Raw genomic sequence first — 12,697 nt, forward strand, 5'->3', positions numbered from 1 at the left:
AATACTTAAAACATGCATCTAAAACACTTACAAAAACACATGAAAAACACTTGAAAACCATTGTAAAACATATACAACATCCAGATAAAACACTTTTAACATAAATGTGAAATATATGCAACATTCAAATAAACACACTTATAACGGACGTCAGGAAAAAAACTTATGAAACATTGGGAACAGAAGCTTGTAACATACGTGTACAACCATTAAAACATGTGAACATCAACATCCGCATGAAACACTTGCAACATACGCTTGAAACATGCGCTTTCAGTGCAATATATCCTTGCTGTTTCGGAATGGAGGCTCGTCTGGGCATGGAGTTTATCGGTGTAGAGCTCGTTGCTTCGATGGAGAAGGTCGCGGCAGGCCCGGTGGAGAAGGCCACGGCAGGTCCACACGCTCTAGAAGGCCGCGGTGGGCGAGAGGCATGTGGAGAGGAAGACGGCTGCCGCACTCTGGCGCGGTGGAGATGCCGGCTAGCGGAGCGGAGGCGGTGGAGAGAGAGGCATAGTGGAGAGCGTGGTCGCCGAGGCGGCGCTGCGGAGCACCATGGCGCTACGGTGAGGTGAGTTTTTTTTTAGAATGGTTGAGAGCGAGTGGATGAGCAGATAAGAGGCGGTCGTTGGGCTGGCATGGACAGGACGCCCAGCATGGATGGGCACTATTTTGTTAGAAAGCAACTAATTACTTGGTTTCTTTCCTCAAGTATTACGTGCCAATAAACCAAAAGTACAAAGTTGGGTCTCCAGTTCAGGAATGATTCCTGCAAACCGAAGTGCTGTTTGTGGTCCTAGGTTTCATGCATTGGTCCAATTCTTAAGAATACAGTCGATTCGTTCCGAAATTGATGATTTTTAGAGCCAACTATCAGACCTTTAGAAACTTGCTAGCTTGGAAATGCCTGAAGTGCTAGAGCTATCAGATCTTGGATTTCGATGTAAAGCATCTGAAATCAGAGATTTATGCTATCCAGTCAGGTCTGGACACTCTGAGCCTGGTGATCTTGAGAGCATCAATGAGAAGGCCGTCAAGCACGATTTTGCTGAAAACGAAAATGTGGTCGCCAAGATGCTGAAGGTGAGGGCGCATAAGCTGTACGTGACAAGATCATGAGGCCCGGCCCTGATCACACAACAGACATCGTGGATTCGTGGGCCTGAAAATGAAAATCAGGACAGTAGATACCAACGAACCAGCGGCCTGAAAATCATGGACCTGAGAGAGAGACAGAGGGCATTCTCAGCCCAACGAATTAACGGCCCAGACCAATTGCCTCCTCCCCTCGTCGGCGACGGCGACCCAACACATCTGGATTTACACAGAAAAACCAAATCCCCTGTGCCACCGTCTCCCTCGCCGCCGCCGCCGTCTATCCAGACCCCGACACCTCGCCGCCCGCTGCCACCTCACCGCCGGATTCACATCGCAGCCGCCCCACCAGTCAGGACCCCGGAGCATCGCCTCGCCTTGCCGCCTTGCTTAGGCAGCCGGTACCCCAAACCCTATACTATAGCATCCTGGGCTCGGTCGGTTGTAGAAGAGCACTGGGGGCGTGAGAGAGGGAGTCACCAGCCCTCGAGACCTCCTCCCGCTTCTACCACTCCCCCGACGCTTGCAAAATGGGCATCTCAAATCCCACCTCACTCCCTTCGTAAGCACCCGCCCACTCACTTCTCCCATGCCATCTGCGAAATCCATGTACTATAGATTGTTCTGTGGTGTTTCAGAGTATTGCCACTTGTTGTTGTACCAGTCTCAGCGAAGCTTGGCGGCTTCTTGTCTCTTCTTCTTACCGTACAAACAATATGCTCCTCCGCCAACTTCTCTTCCCATTTGTTCCTGTCCAGTCGAATAATAATATACGATTATACTCCTACATGTGTAGTGTATTGTTGGTGCTCGTTTTGGTTACCCCAGTTTGGTTTCTAGTTCAAATCGCGTAATCACAGATTTAGCATTCCCATTTATGGGGATAAATTTATTATTATTAGACTATTTAGGTCACTAGGCTGGGTCCTTAAGGTGGCACGTCCTTTAGAGTTCCATGTATGAAGAGTTATTTGTACGTTGATGACTTTTTTAGCGTTTGGATGCTTGCAGCACTGAAACTTTGCTTCAAAAATAGAGTTTTGCTCATGTGTCTGTATATATTTATTGACTTAAACATGCAGTCAGTACAAAACGGAATCCCTTCCGTCTGTTTTTTTTAGGACCTGAGAGGAGAAGCAAGGCTGAAATACCAGCAGTCTCTTCTCCATTTCACCTGATCTGGTAATGTTTAATGTCATGCACACTTTTATTTCTGTTTCTTATGATTTGGGACTGAATTTGATTTACCTCGATGATTGGTGTTGTGAATCTATGGGAAAAGGATTTCTTGGGCCGCAAGTAGTTGCATGGGCAATTGTTTCATATGCCATTGGCCAAACTGAAAGCCATGTAGATATTGTTCAAAACCTTATGGTCTGTCGTTGAGATGCCAGAGTAAGGTTTACCCACTTGTCGCAAGCTACAGCATTAGATATTGTTCAAAATGCCTTTGTTTTTACCTATTTGGTGGAGGTGGCATTTCCTTCAGAATTTCGTTTGATATGTTTGAGCAGAGATGAATACTGTAGGGCCTGCATAACATCATGCAACGGATGCACCAAAAAAACTGCTAGACTTGTTGTTTCTGTGTGTTACTTCTATTAGCTCCATTTTTGTTCACATGTTCCACTTGTTGAGTTGATAAATGCTGTGTGTATCATCAGAGCGGATTTGATCCTTTTGATGATCAGTTTTAAACCGCTTGCCGTGTTATGTTTAGCACATGGAAAATGAATTATTGCACTGGAACTGGAAGCAATTATTGGTATGTGCACCATATATTCTTAAAACTTTCGATTGTCATGGCTTAATATTGCTCGCAGAGATTGAATCTTCAAGGTTTCCCCTATTGGTAAATGCTATTTATGCCAGCACTAAGAGCATTTTACTACTATGTTGTGCTTTTGCACTCTTGAGTGCCAGAAAATTGGGTCAATTATCAAATATCGCACTGATTGCTGAATATTATTTGGTATCAAGAAATAAATCATATGGGACCTCCTCACCTTTTTGGCTGTTGATATACTTTCTTCAAAACATGACAAATGGCAAATAGATGAGATAGTCGATTCATTCTACCACATGTCGTGTGATTGGAATAAAGCTGAGTTGGTCCCATAGCACCCCCCCCCCCCCCCCCCCCCCCCCCCCCCCCCCCCCCTGTTTTGGTACTTGATGCCCATTTTTGAGCCATTACTCCTTCAGATTCGGGTCTATCCTACAAAATACTTATGGTGCCCCTTTTCTCAGGTGTGGAGGTAGTGTTGGCCCATCTTAGGCAACCACCCCACTCACCTTAGCCATATGGGAGTAGGATTTACTGAGTAATTGGGCTACTATGAGTTGTTTGCCGAGCCTTATTGATTTGCAGACTGCAAGCACTGTCTAGCCACCAGTACCAACCTTGCAGTTGCAGGATGGAATCTTGCAAGCATCAACTGAGAGGCAGGTTAGACTGGCACACTGTATGGACAGGAGTGTGAGTAAACAGCACCAAACCTTCATGTTTCTAGCGGGTGAGAAGTTTAAGTTAGTCTGTCATCTTCAATTTCAACTCAAGATGATGCTTTTGTGTTGATGGGAATTGAAATGCGATATCCTTATTACTTCAATCAGTTGTGGTGTTGTTTTTTAAATTCTAAAGGTTGGAAAATGGTAATGCATAAATATTTGACAGTGTTACCATAGAGTGGTAATCCAGACCCTGCTCATGCAAAGTTTGTGCTCCTGCTGTCAACTTGTTTCTAGGCCAAGCTTCAACAACTAATTGTGGAGCTGATATACCTGCTTGGGATCCTTTTTAGGAGAAAACAATCATAGACACACTGCCTGATGCTCATAGATTGTGATATTCATTGTTTAAAAAACAACTTAATTAGACCCTTTATTTGCATGATTGATGCTTGCTATATGCAATTGATCTTCCTTATCCACTTAGTTTTTGTGTTATGACTTATGAATGCTAGCGTCACTGTTACTAATGTTCCATTTATTATTTCGCGAACTTCTAGAATATTGAACTGTGTTTTCTGCTTGAGACAAATTCATTCATTATCTTATACAGGACCTCTGAGATGTCGACATGAAGGGAGACCTGTAACTTGTATATATATTAGGGCTTAGTTTTCTTGTTTCCATATTTGTTTGGAGTTAGAAGCAAGGTTTCTCATGGCATCTCTGCAAGAATCCAATTCCCTGTGCTTGAAGCGGAAGCTTGTTGATGACTGCCTGTCAAAAGACTGCAAATCTCGCCGTGTCAAATCTGAGAATGGGCCCTCATTCGATTCATTTGCTAAACGCTGCAACTGTTGCTGCACTCGACCTAACCTTGCCAATGATTGTGTCAATTTTCTGAAGAGTGGAGCGCCAAGCCGTGTCATGTATTACAAAAAGGGTTCATGGCACAATTTTCCAGAGCAAATAATGAAGTCCCTCATCGATGAATTCAAAGGAAATAAATCAAGTGTTGTGTCAGTGATGGATGATGAACCAATTCTTGTTGATTTCTTGTCAATGACCCTGGTCAACCTAAAAACCAGAAAGCAGCGGTCTGTTGCCTGGTTTGATGACACTGGCAAGCATTTCTTTCCTTCTCTGTTCTTTGATGAGGAAAGTGATGAAATGGCCAAACAGGATTCTGGCAATGTTGATAGCACTTCACAGGGAATAATGTTAGATAAGGTCGCGAGTTCTCTACCTGAAGTGGTCAAGCAAGTTGTTCTTGAATCTAGTCCCCCAGTCCCTCAAAAACCTTCTACTGTGGATGTCTTGCGCAAGAAGATCGCATCTGTGGAAAGAGGCAGCGAAGGCTTTCTATTTGTCCAGAACCTTTTTCTCTCTGGTATGAGTCCGTTTGCAACACCGAATAACATACTTCATGTCCACCGCTACTCTCCAAACGATATCACCGCACAATGTAGATTTGAAGCTTTTGAAAGACAGATGAAATCAACTAAAGAAGCACGTGGTGATGCAAATGTTAAGTATGGATGGCTAGGATCTAGGAAGAGTGACATAGTTAGGATTCTTATTAATGGTTTGGGTACCACTGCAAATCCTGTTGAGAAAGCAGGTTTGAGTGCTGGTGTATATCTTTCACCAGAAAACCGAGCCTTTACCAGGTGTGTTCTCCTTAACCCTGTTTTTGTGATTACTGTTTTGTATTTGCTTAATACAATATTATGTTTACGCCACATGTTAATTGTTTCAGTGTTGGTCTTTGCGATGTTGACGAAAAAGGAGTGCAGTATATGTTGCTGTGCCGTGTGATATTGGGCAATGTGGAAGCTGTTGAACCTGGATCACAAGAGTCTTTTCCAAGCAGTGAGATATATGATTCTGGTGTTGATGATTGTTCAAACCCAAAGTGTTATGTGATGTGGCCATCACATCTGAGCACTCACATCCGTATAGAATATCTTGTTAGTTTCAAGCTTGTCCCAAAAGTTCGAAGTAAGATGATTAATAAGACCTTTATCATGTCATACTGAGAAATTTAGTCTTAACAATCTATTTGGTGCCCTTATTTTCAGATTATTTGCTTGACTTGAAGGGTTTATGGTTTAACCCATCACTAAAGGAAGTTGGAATGGATATTTCTACACTTCAACCTGTGAGGCAACCTGAATCTTGTTATTTGTTCACCATCGGTTTTCCTGTTAGATGCATGTCTATTGAATACTGATTACCATGGGACAACAGAAACTTGCTCTCATATCAGCTCTGCCATTCAATGATCCCCCCTCTGCACCTTGCAACGGAAAATGATTTTAGCTTTCGTGTACGGTAGTATTCCATTTATCCAACCAAACAATCTGTTTGCAGGTAATGTGTGAAACAGGTGAAGGACCAACTTCCCCATGGATATCATTCAGAGTTCTGTTTGCAGTTATTCAAGACAATATATCATTAGTGGCAAGGGAGCTTCTCTTCCATCATTATGAGGAGCTGAAGGTACTATCAGCTTGAAAAGTTAAGTTATAAGGTAGGTTCTTATTGTGGTTTGTATGGTGTGTGCTGAACCACCGTTTCAATCTTTCCACATGACAGGAAAGCATAATAACTCGCGAAGAAATGGTGAAGAAAATGATAATAATAGTTGGAGAGAAAGTACTTTTGGAGGCCTTGAAGAAGCTTCATTACTGTGTAAGTTCATAGTTGCGTGCATTTTCTTGTTTCATGTCAAACCTGAGGAACCTTTCAAGGCTTGTGTTATGCAAGTTCAAGCTTGTATAGGAAGGACTTCGTAACAAATTTTGTTTCCCAATTTCACCGTAATAACCTGTTAAAGGTTGTTTTACTAAATGCTGATTGCATGAGCCTGGCTGCATAACAGAAGGCTTCTTTTCAGTTTTCAAACCCAAACCTGTATCTTTTTTGAAGCAAAAGCAATTGATTTGTGTCTCATGAATAGTATGGACATGCAAATTAGTCATAACAAGGCTGTTACATGCTTAATCTGCTTTTAACATTTCTAATAGTTGAATTGTTTGATGGTTCATGGTAAGCGAGATTGATAGGAAATTACCAAACAGCTTCATGCCACTTGAGCACTAGTGGTTATGTGCAAAGAGAAACTGTTCCAAATAGGGGTGTTCAACCAATGGTTTATCGGTCTAGTCAAAACCTTCCTTATCCTTCCTTGCTCCACTTGCTTAGACTTGATGAGTGACCAGTTTGTAAGGGTTTGAAATAACCTGTTTGTCCCGCCGTCGTATAATATTTTCTTTACTCTTCTCAGGATGATCTTAAGTGTTCCAAATAAGTAATGTGCACTACCTTTTTTCTTACTGGCATCTAGCGTCACTTTCTTATTGGCTTCTTTTTGCAGCCATCATTGTGGTACAAGCCTTCTGTTGAAGCAGTGTCTAGTGATTCTGTAATGGCAGCACCAGAACAATTATCCTTGGATAAGGCAGGTGGAGATTGTTCATTAACTCTGAGGGTTAACCATGCTGATTCACATGCACCAAATGCTGTGTCAGAACATGCCACAGTTCTTAGCACCAAAGGATGTGATACCCTTGCAGCAGATATGGTGCCCAAAGGTCAAGATTGTCTGGCACCAAGTGGTGTGCCAGAAACATCTAGTTATGCTGTTGCCATGTGTGGGGCTTCTACAAGTGCAGAACCCAAGCGCAGAGATCCTGTACAGATGCTGCCACCTGGAAACTCTGCAACCTCGTGTGCCAAAAACCAAGATTCCTTTGTAGGAAGAGTGGCACCTATAGTCCATGAAGGTCTTTTGAGGACAATTTCTGGAAGCTCTTCACCTCCTGGTCGGGAAGTTTGCAAATCTAGCACACCAACCACAGGACGTCCTGGTTATGCTTCTCTAGCACAAGTTAATACCTCCCAAACCCATGGAGTTTCTGCTCCAGGCGTCACTCCTAAGGGCTATGAATCTGCTGTACCAAGCTTGTCATTTGGAAATTCCAAAAGTACAGGTGTGAAACAACTCAATTCTGCACCAAGAATGACACCTGAAGGCCAGAAATTCCTTTCACTTGGTATTGCGTCACGAAGCCCATCACCTCGTGATTTAGTAAAATGCCAGAACAGTTCGACCCTGGTTGCCATACCTCCAGTTCTTGCACCAGGTAAGCCTCTGTGCAATACGATTGCTGCCTACCATGTATGGATCATTAAGGTTGTCATTTATGTGCAGGCCATGGAAAATCACCATCCATGAAGATCGAGGGCCATGATTCTATGGCGCCGAGTGTCAAGCCAAGTCTAGCACCAAGTAAAGCGCCAAAGTTGCATGAACCTGTGATAGCTGATACGAGCATCAAGGGCTGTGATTCTCTAGCACTGAGTATCACACCAAATGGCCATGATGGTCCAGCATCAAGTAATAAAACTCCAAAGCGCCATGAATCTGCGATAGTTAATACAATGCCAGAAAGTAGTCGCTCTCAAGGCGAGGGTGTCGCCACTAAGACCTATGATGCTCCTAAACCAAGTATGGTGCCTGAAACTCTTAGTCTGGAATATGAAACTGATTAGCATTAGTGCTTCATTTCGTTGCTTCGACTACTAATGCTAATGCCTGGTGTGTGGTGGCTGCAGGAACTGGGGAGCCAAAGAAAGAACAGGCTGCGTAACTGGCTCACAGGGTAAATTATCTGTTCCAGGCCTTGATGCTAGCAGCCATGTTACTGGGGCAGCGAGCGCCCTTGTCGCCCTATCAACTCTGCGAGAGAAGGGCGGGCGTTAGAGCAGCAGCAGTGTTTAAAACTGCGTGGTTCCCGTTGGATCAGACCCTTGTTCTGTACATGCATGTGATGATTGCCGGCCGGTTCCATGTACGCGTGTGGTTGTAGCAGTGGTGTAAGCCGGTGGGAATGTATGTATCGGTGTATGTATGCCCTAGGACAGGAATCACCCTGTCGACTCTTCTGAACAATAAACCCTCTTTGATCCCTATGCATATGGTTGCTGCTGGTCGTTGGTCTCGTGTTGTGCTTGCTTTGCCCGTTGCTTGGCAGTAGTTGTGATGAATTTGCCAATGGCCTGGTTCTTCTCATGCATGGATATTGGGAGATAATGTTGTGAAAATACAGGAAAATGTGTGGGAAGTGCTGCTATGGTCTCACAGACCCACCTGCTGGCGGCCAACAATTGCACTGGATAGGACTACAGAAGGTAAATATTATATATATATATATATATATATATATATATATATATATATATATATATATATATATATATATATATATTTCCTTTTCCTTTTTCTTTTTGCAAAAATGATGACGTCGTTGGGTAACTGTTTTCATCGTTAAATGACGCAAGTCCATACGTTATTAGCTAGCAGACGCACGCGTTTTTTAAGGCATCGCACGTCGCATAAAAAAGAGAAAAACACATGATTTTCCTAGGCTTCGCTTTCTTTTTCAATGCACAACGTGCACATTGACGAAACACACGTACTTGCGTGCAAGATGGTGCTCCGGCGGCCACTTGCTTGCCTTGCAAATTAAATCAGTCTCAAGTCACGAAGACTTGCTGTCGCCCTGCCACCGGACCGCCATGCTCATGCATGCATCGACAGGACTACTAGGATCCATTCAACTAAGTACGTTGGGTAGCAATGCAATGCAAGATAGTACTACCATTTTTTTCTTCTCCTGTGACTATTATATATTATTACATATAGTCGTCTACACAATTAACTTCGATGATGTGTTAGTACATACGTATCTTGATTTCGACCACGTGCAGTATATGTATATCATCAGTTTTCTTATTTGGCCTGTCGTCTAATCCTGATTCCTGCGCCATGGACAGATGCAAGTTAGGGATGGGTTACCGGCTTTGGTAGACTCTTTGTGATAGTGGTGGCAAGCATTTTTTTTTGGTGCGAGAAAGCAATTGCTAATTAAACTAGTGGCAGTGTTATGTAAAAAATACTTGAGGCTCAATCAACATTGCGTTTTTCTTAGTATCAAACTACTATAAATATGATCTTTAGCAGCGGCAGGCAATTAGCTAGGAGCCGTCTCTAAAAATGATTTCCCGAAACGAGCTGCCTCTAGAAATCTTTCAGCCACATCTAAAAATGCTCTATTTTTAGAGGTGGCTCTAGATGCAACCGCCTCTACAAATAGATTTCTAGAGGCGGCTGGATCTAAGAGCTCCCTCTAAAAATCAATTTGTAGAGGTGATTGGATATAGAGTCGTCTCTAAAAATAGGCGCAACACCATAAAATTTGAATTTTTAAAATGGCCTCAGATGAAAAAATGACCAAAACCAAAGTTTATATCTCAAATTAGTTTAAAAAAAGTTTAGATCTCGAAGAGTTACACAACTTTGTAGGTGACAACTTTTCTCATTTGAAATCTTCTAACCAGGGGAAATTACGTTTGAATTTCTCACATTTGAAATTCAAAATTTTCAAACGACCTCGGATGGAGAAACGATCATAACCAAAGCTGTAAATCTCGATGATATCTACAATTTTGCAGTTGAAAACTTTTTCATTTGCATTCGTGTAGGGTCTCATATAGTCATTTCAAAATCGGATGGAGAATACGAGAAGAATGAATATCTCATATGGACACAAGTGACTTTTGGGTAGGTGGAGTGGTTATGGGAGATATGCGTGAGGCTGTAGGTTGTAGGTTTGTTCCCCTTCGGCTGCGTTTTTTGCACAAAAAATCACCTGACTTGTGGCTGTCTGGTGGGGTCTCCCAGTATAATTTTTAGCTATTTTGGTGAGAATGACAGCCGCCTCTACAAATCATCGATTTGTAGAAATAAAAAAGTAGAGGTGGTTGGGCCAACCGCTTCTATAAATCTTGCCCGTAGTAAGTGTATTCAATATTTTTCTCTAGGCTATGTGTATGGCTCCGATCCTTATGTGAAATAGGTAAGTACCTTTAAAATTGATGCAACAATCTTTTATTCATTACTTCATAACCTCTAGCTAGCACGATATCAGTTACACCATTAACCAGTTCAGAGTTAAGAACAATCAATCACACTGGTTTTCTTTGGTGATCAATGGCCAGAGTTAAATTACGCCACCATACCATTTTTGTCAACGTTCCGCATCAGGCACGCATTCCTACTCATCTCATTCTAATCATTTTTCATACTTAGTTCATGCACAATAGTTTGAGATACAAATAGTGGAATTATGGAACTGCACGTTAATTATATGCTCATGCTAACTTTCAATCTCAACAAATAAAGTAAGGGGTTCTGGCTTGTTGCTGAAAATTTTAGACAACTTTATTCTTTACATATCAAAAAGCTTCAGAGAAATATGCACATGTCTGCTATGCTCTTGTATATATTATTTTGTAATAATGTTAACATCAAAAGGTTCAATCAATTAATTGTTATGTGGTTATGAAGAAATCACGTACATGAAATGGTAACGGTCAAGTTTGACATCCCTATCAATTGAATTGTATCAGTCCAAGCATTGCATGAAATGGTCAATTCATCACATGTCTATACTGATTTCAAATCAAGAATGTCCACATCATCACTTGAAGTTAAGCTTACATATACCATCTTGAGTACTAAAGCTCCATTAAGGTCATAATATAGATTACAAACATATATAACGCCATATGATGTTTTTTTTTGCTGACATGCTGTTCTCTGTATCCATATATATGATCCCCAACAAGCTAGGACACATTTGATTCAACAATTTAGAATTTTTTCATTAGTTTTGAAACAATAATAATAATATTAATTGTAGCTTATATTTGTTTAACATACATGAAAAAGATTGTCATTAATATCTAGTGTATTAAACAAATATTTGGAGGAGTTTGTAAAAGGGGCTTAAGAAGTGTGGGAAATTCATGGAAATAAGCGATCCATGTATCTAAACAATGAGTAGTCTCTAGGTCTCCTAATATATATAGTCCTTTTTCTTTTTTAATTTCCTTTTTGATGATGGTTCATGTTGGGTTTCAGCTCTATCTTACCCCAACTTGTTTGGGAGACTAAAAGGTTTCATTGTTGTGTTTTTATCCTTGTTGATTAAGATAGCAAATATTTCCATTTTAAAGATTGGCGTGAATGCTTTATTTGGCTTGCTTGCACAACATAGATATTCAGCCTCTATTGATATAGAGAAACTCATCTAATAGTAACATTTATGTTTATAGCTTGTAAATGAGTCATCATATATCTATCTGAAGAGATATGCTTCTGTATAGGAAAATTTTGAATTTCCTTATTATAAATTAAAGGAAAGAAAAAGTCGCCATAGGAATAATATCTGTACATTTCATGTAGCTCCTAAATCTTGTAATATTTTCTTCCTTTTCTCCACAAATTTCTTGTACAAGAAAGCCAGCCCTATACATGCAGATACGGAGAATGATGATGCGTGCATCTACAATCCACTCTTGCAATGCCTCTTCCATCACATGCAAAAACATGGACATGCATGTTTTTTCAAAAAAAGTCCACTTTACGTCCTAGGCTCCTAGCCGTTCCTTTTTTGTGCATTGAAATGAGATCAAATCATACCTAACGAAACGTGTCTTCTTCTCTTGTTTTAGAACTTGTGTTTCGACTGAAATTAATTTGTGAGGTTGATAGTTGTCATACCCCATGTTACAAAAAATAAGAAATTTTGCAATTATTTTTTGTCAGTTCGAAGTATTTTATGTTACTTTAATCCTGATATATAAATACACATGAAAATAACAATAAAAACCATATACATAAGTTTCTAACATAGCCTATGGTCTCGTATATATGTCGTCCAAGGAATTTGAACCTTGAAACACACCTGTAAGAGGAAAAATCGAAAGCGACAATCGATTTCATTAGAGGGTGAAACAAGTGTGAATAGTTTGGAAGTAAATTGAGTAAATATTTTGTACAATGTCCAAATGGATAAAATGAATTGTTCGAGTAGTACGATAGACTTTTATTATTATTTCTTGTGTGCGTATATATAGAATGAATATCCTTCCAATATATTCTATCACACTGATTGTGTAGTACACACAAATCCCATGTAAATGAATGTTATCATATTACCTTAACCTCATAATCCCAAACAATTTCTCTCTATATATACCCCCACTGATTCATGTCCATACAACCAGATCAAAGAAACTA

At 40.9% G+C, this 12,697-nt stretch overlaps 1 protein-coding gene across 2 annotated transcripts; it reads left to right on the forward strand.

Moving 5' to 3' along the window:
* The first annotated feature begins 1,309 nt into the window (after positions 1–1,309).
* On the forward strand, positions 1,310–8,523 carry LOC136504379 (inactive poly [ADP-ribose] polymerase RCD1-like). Of its 2 annotated transcripts, XM_066499298.1 has the most exons (10): positions 1,310–1,657; positions 3,346–3,611; positions 4,160–5,216; positions 5,306–5,547; positions 5,628–5,707; positions 5,920–6,048; positions 6,145–6,240; positions 6,926–7,694; positions 7,763–8,059; positions 8,167–8,523. In XM_066499298.1, exons 3-10 carry the CDS (start codon positions 4,264–4,266, stop codon positions 8,199–8,201), a joined length of 2,601 nt encoding a protein of 866 aa, XP_066355395.1. In that variant the 5' UTR covers positions 1,310–1,657; positions 3,346–3,611; positions 4,160–4,263; the 3' UTR covers positions 8,202–8,523. The 2 variants fall into 2 exon arrangements, with proteins under 2 accessions (XP_066355395.1, XP_066355394.1); XM_066499297.1 differs by lacking the exon at positions 3,346–3,611.
* Positions 8,524–12,697: the final 4,174 nt, after the last annotated feature.

Source organism: Miscanthus floridulus, chromosome 14 (assembly GCF_019320115.1).
Source record: "Miscanthus floridulus cultivar M001 chromosome 14, ASM1932011v1, whole genome shotgun sequence".
Lineage (NCBI taxonomy): Eukaryota > Viridiplantae > Streptophyta > Magnoliopsida > Poales > Poaceae > Miscanthus > Miscanthus floridulus.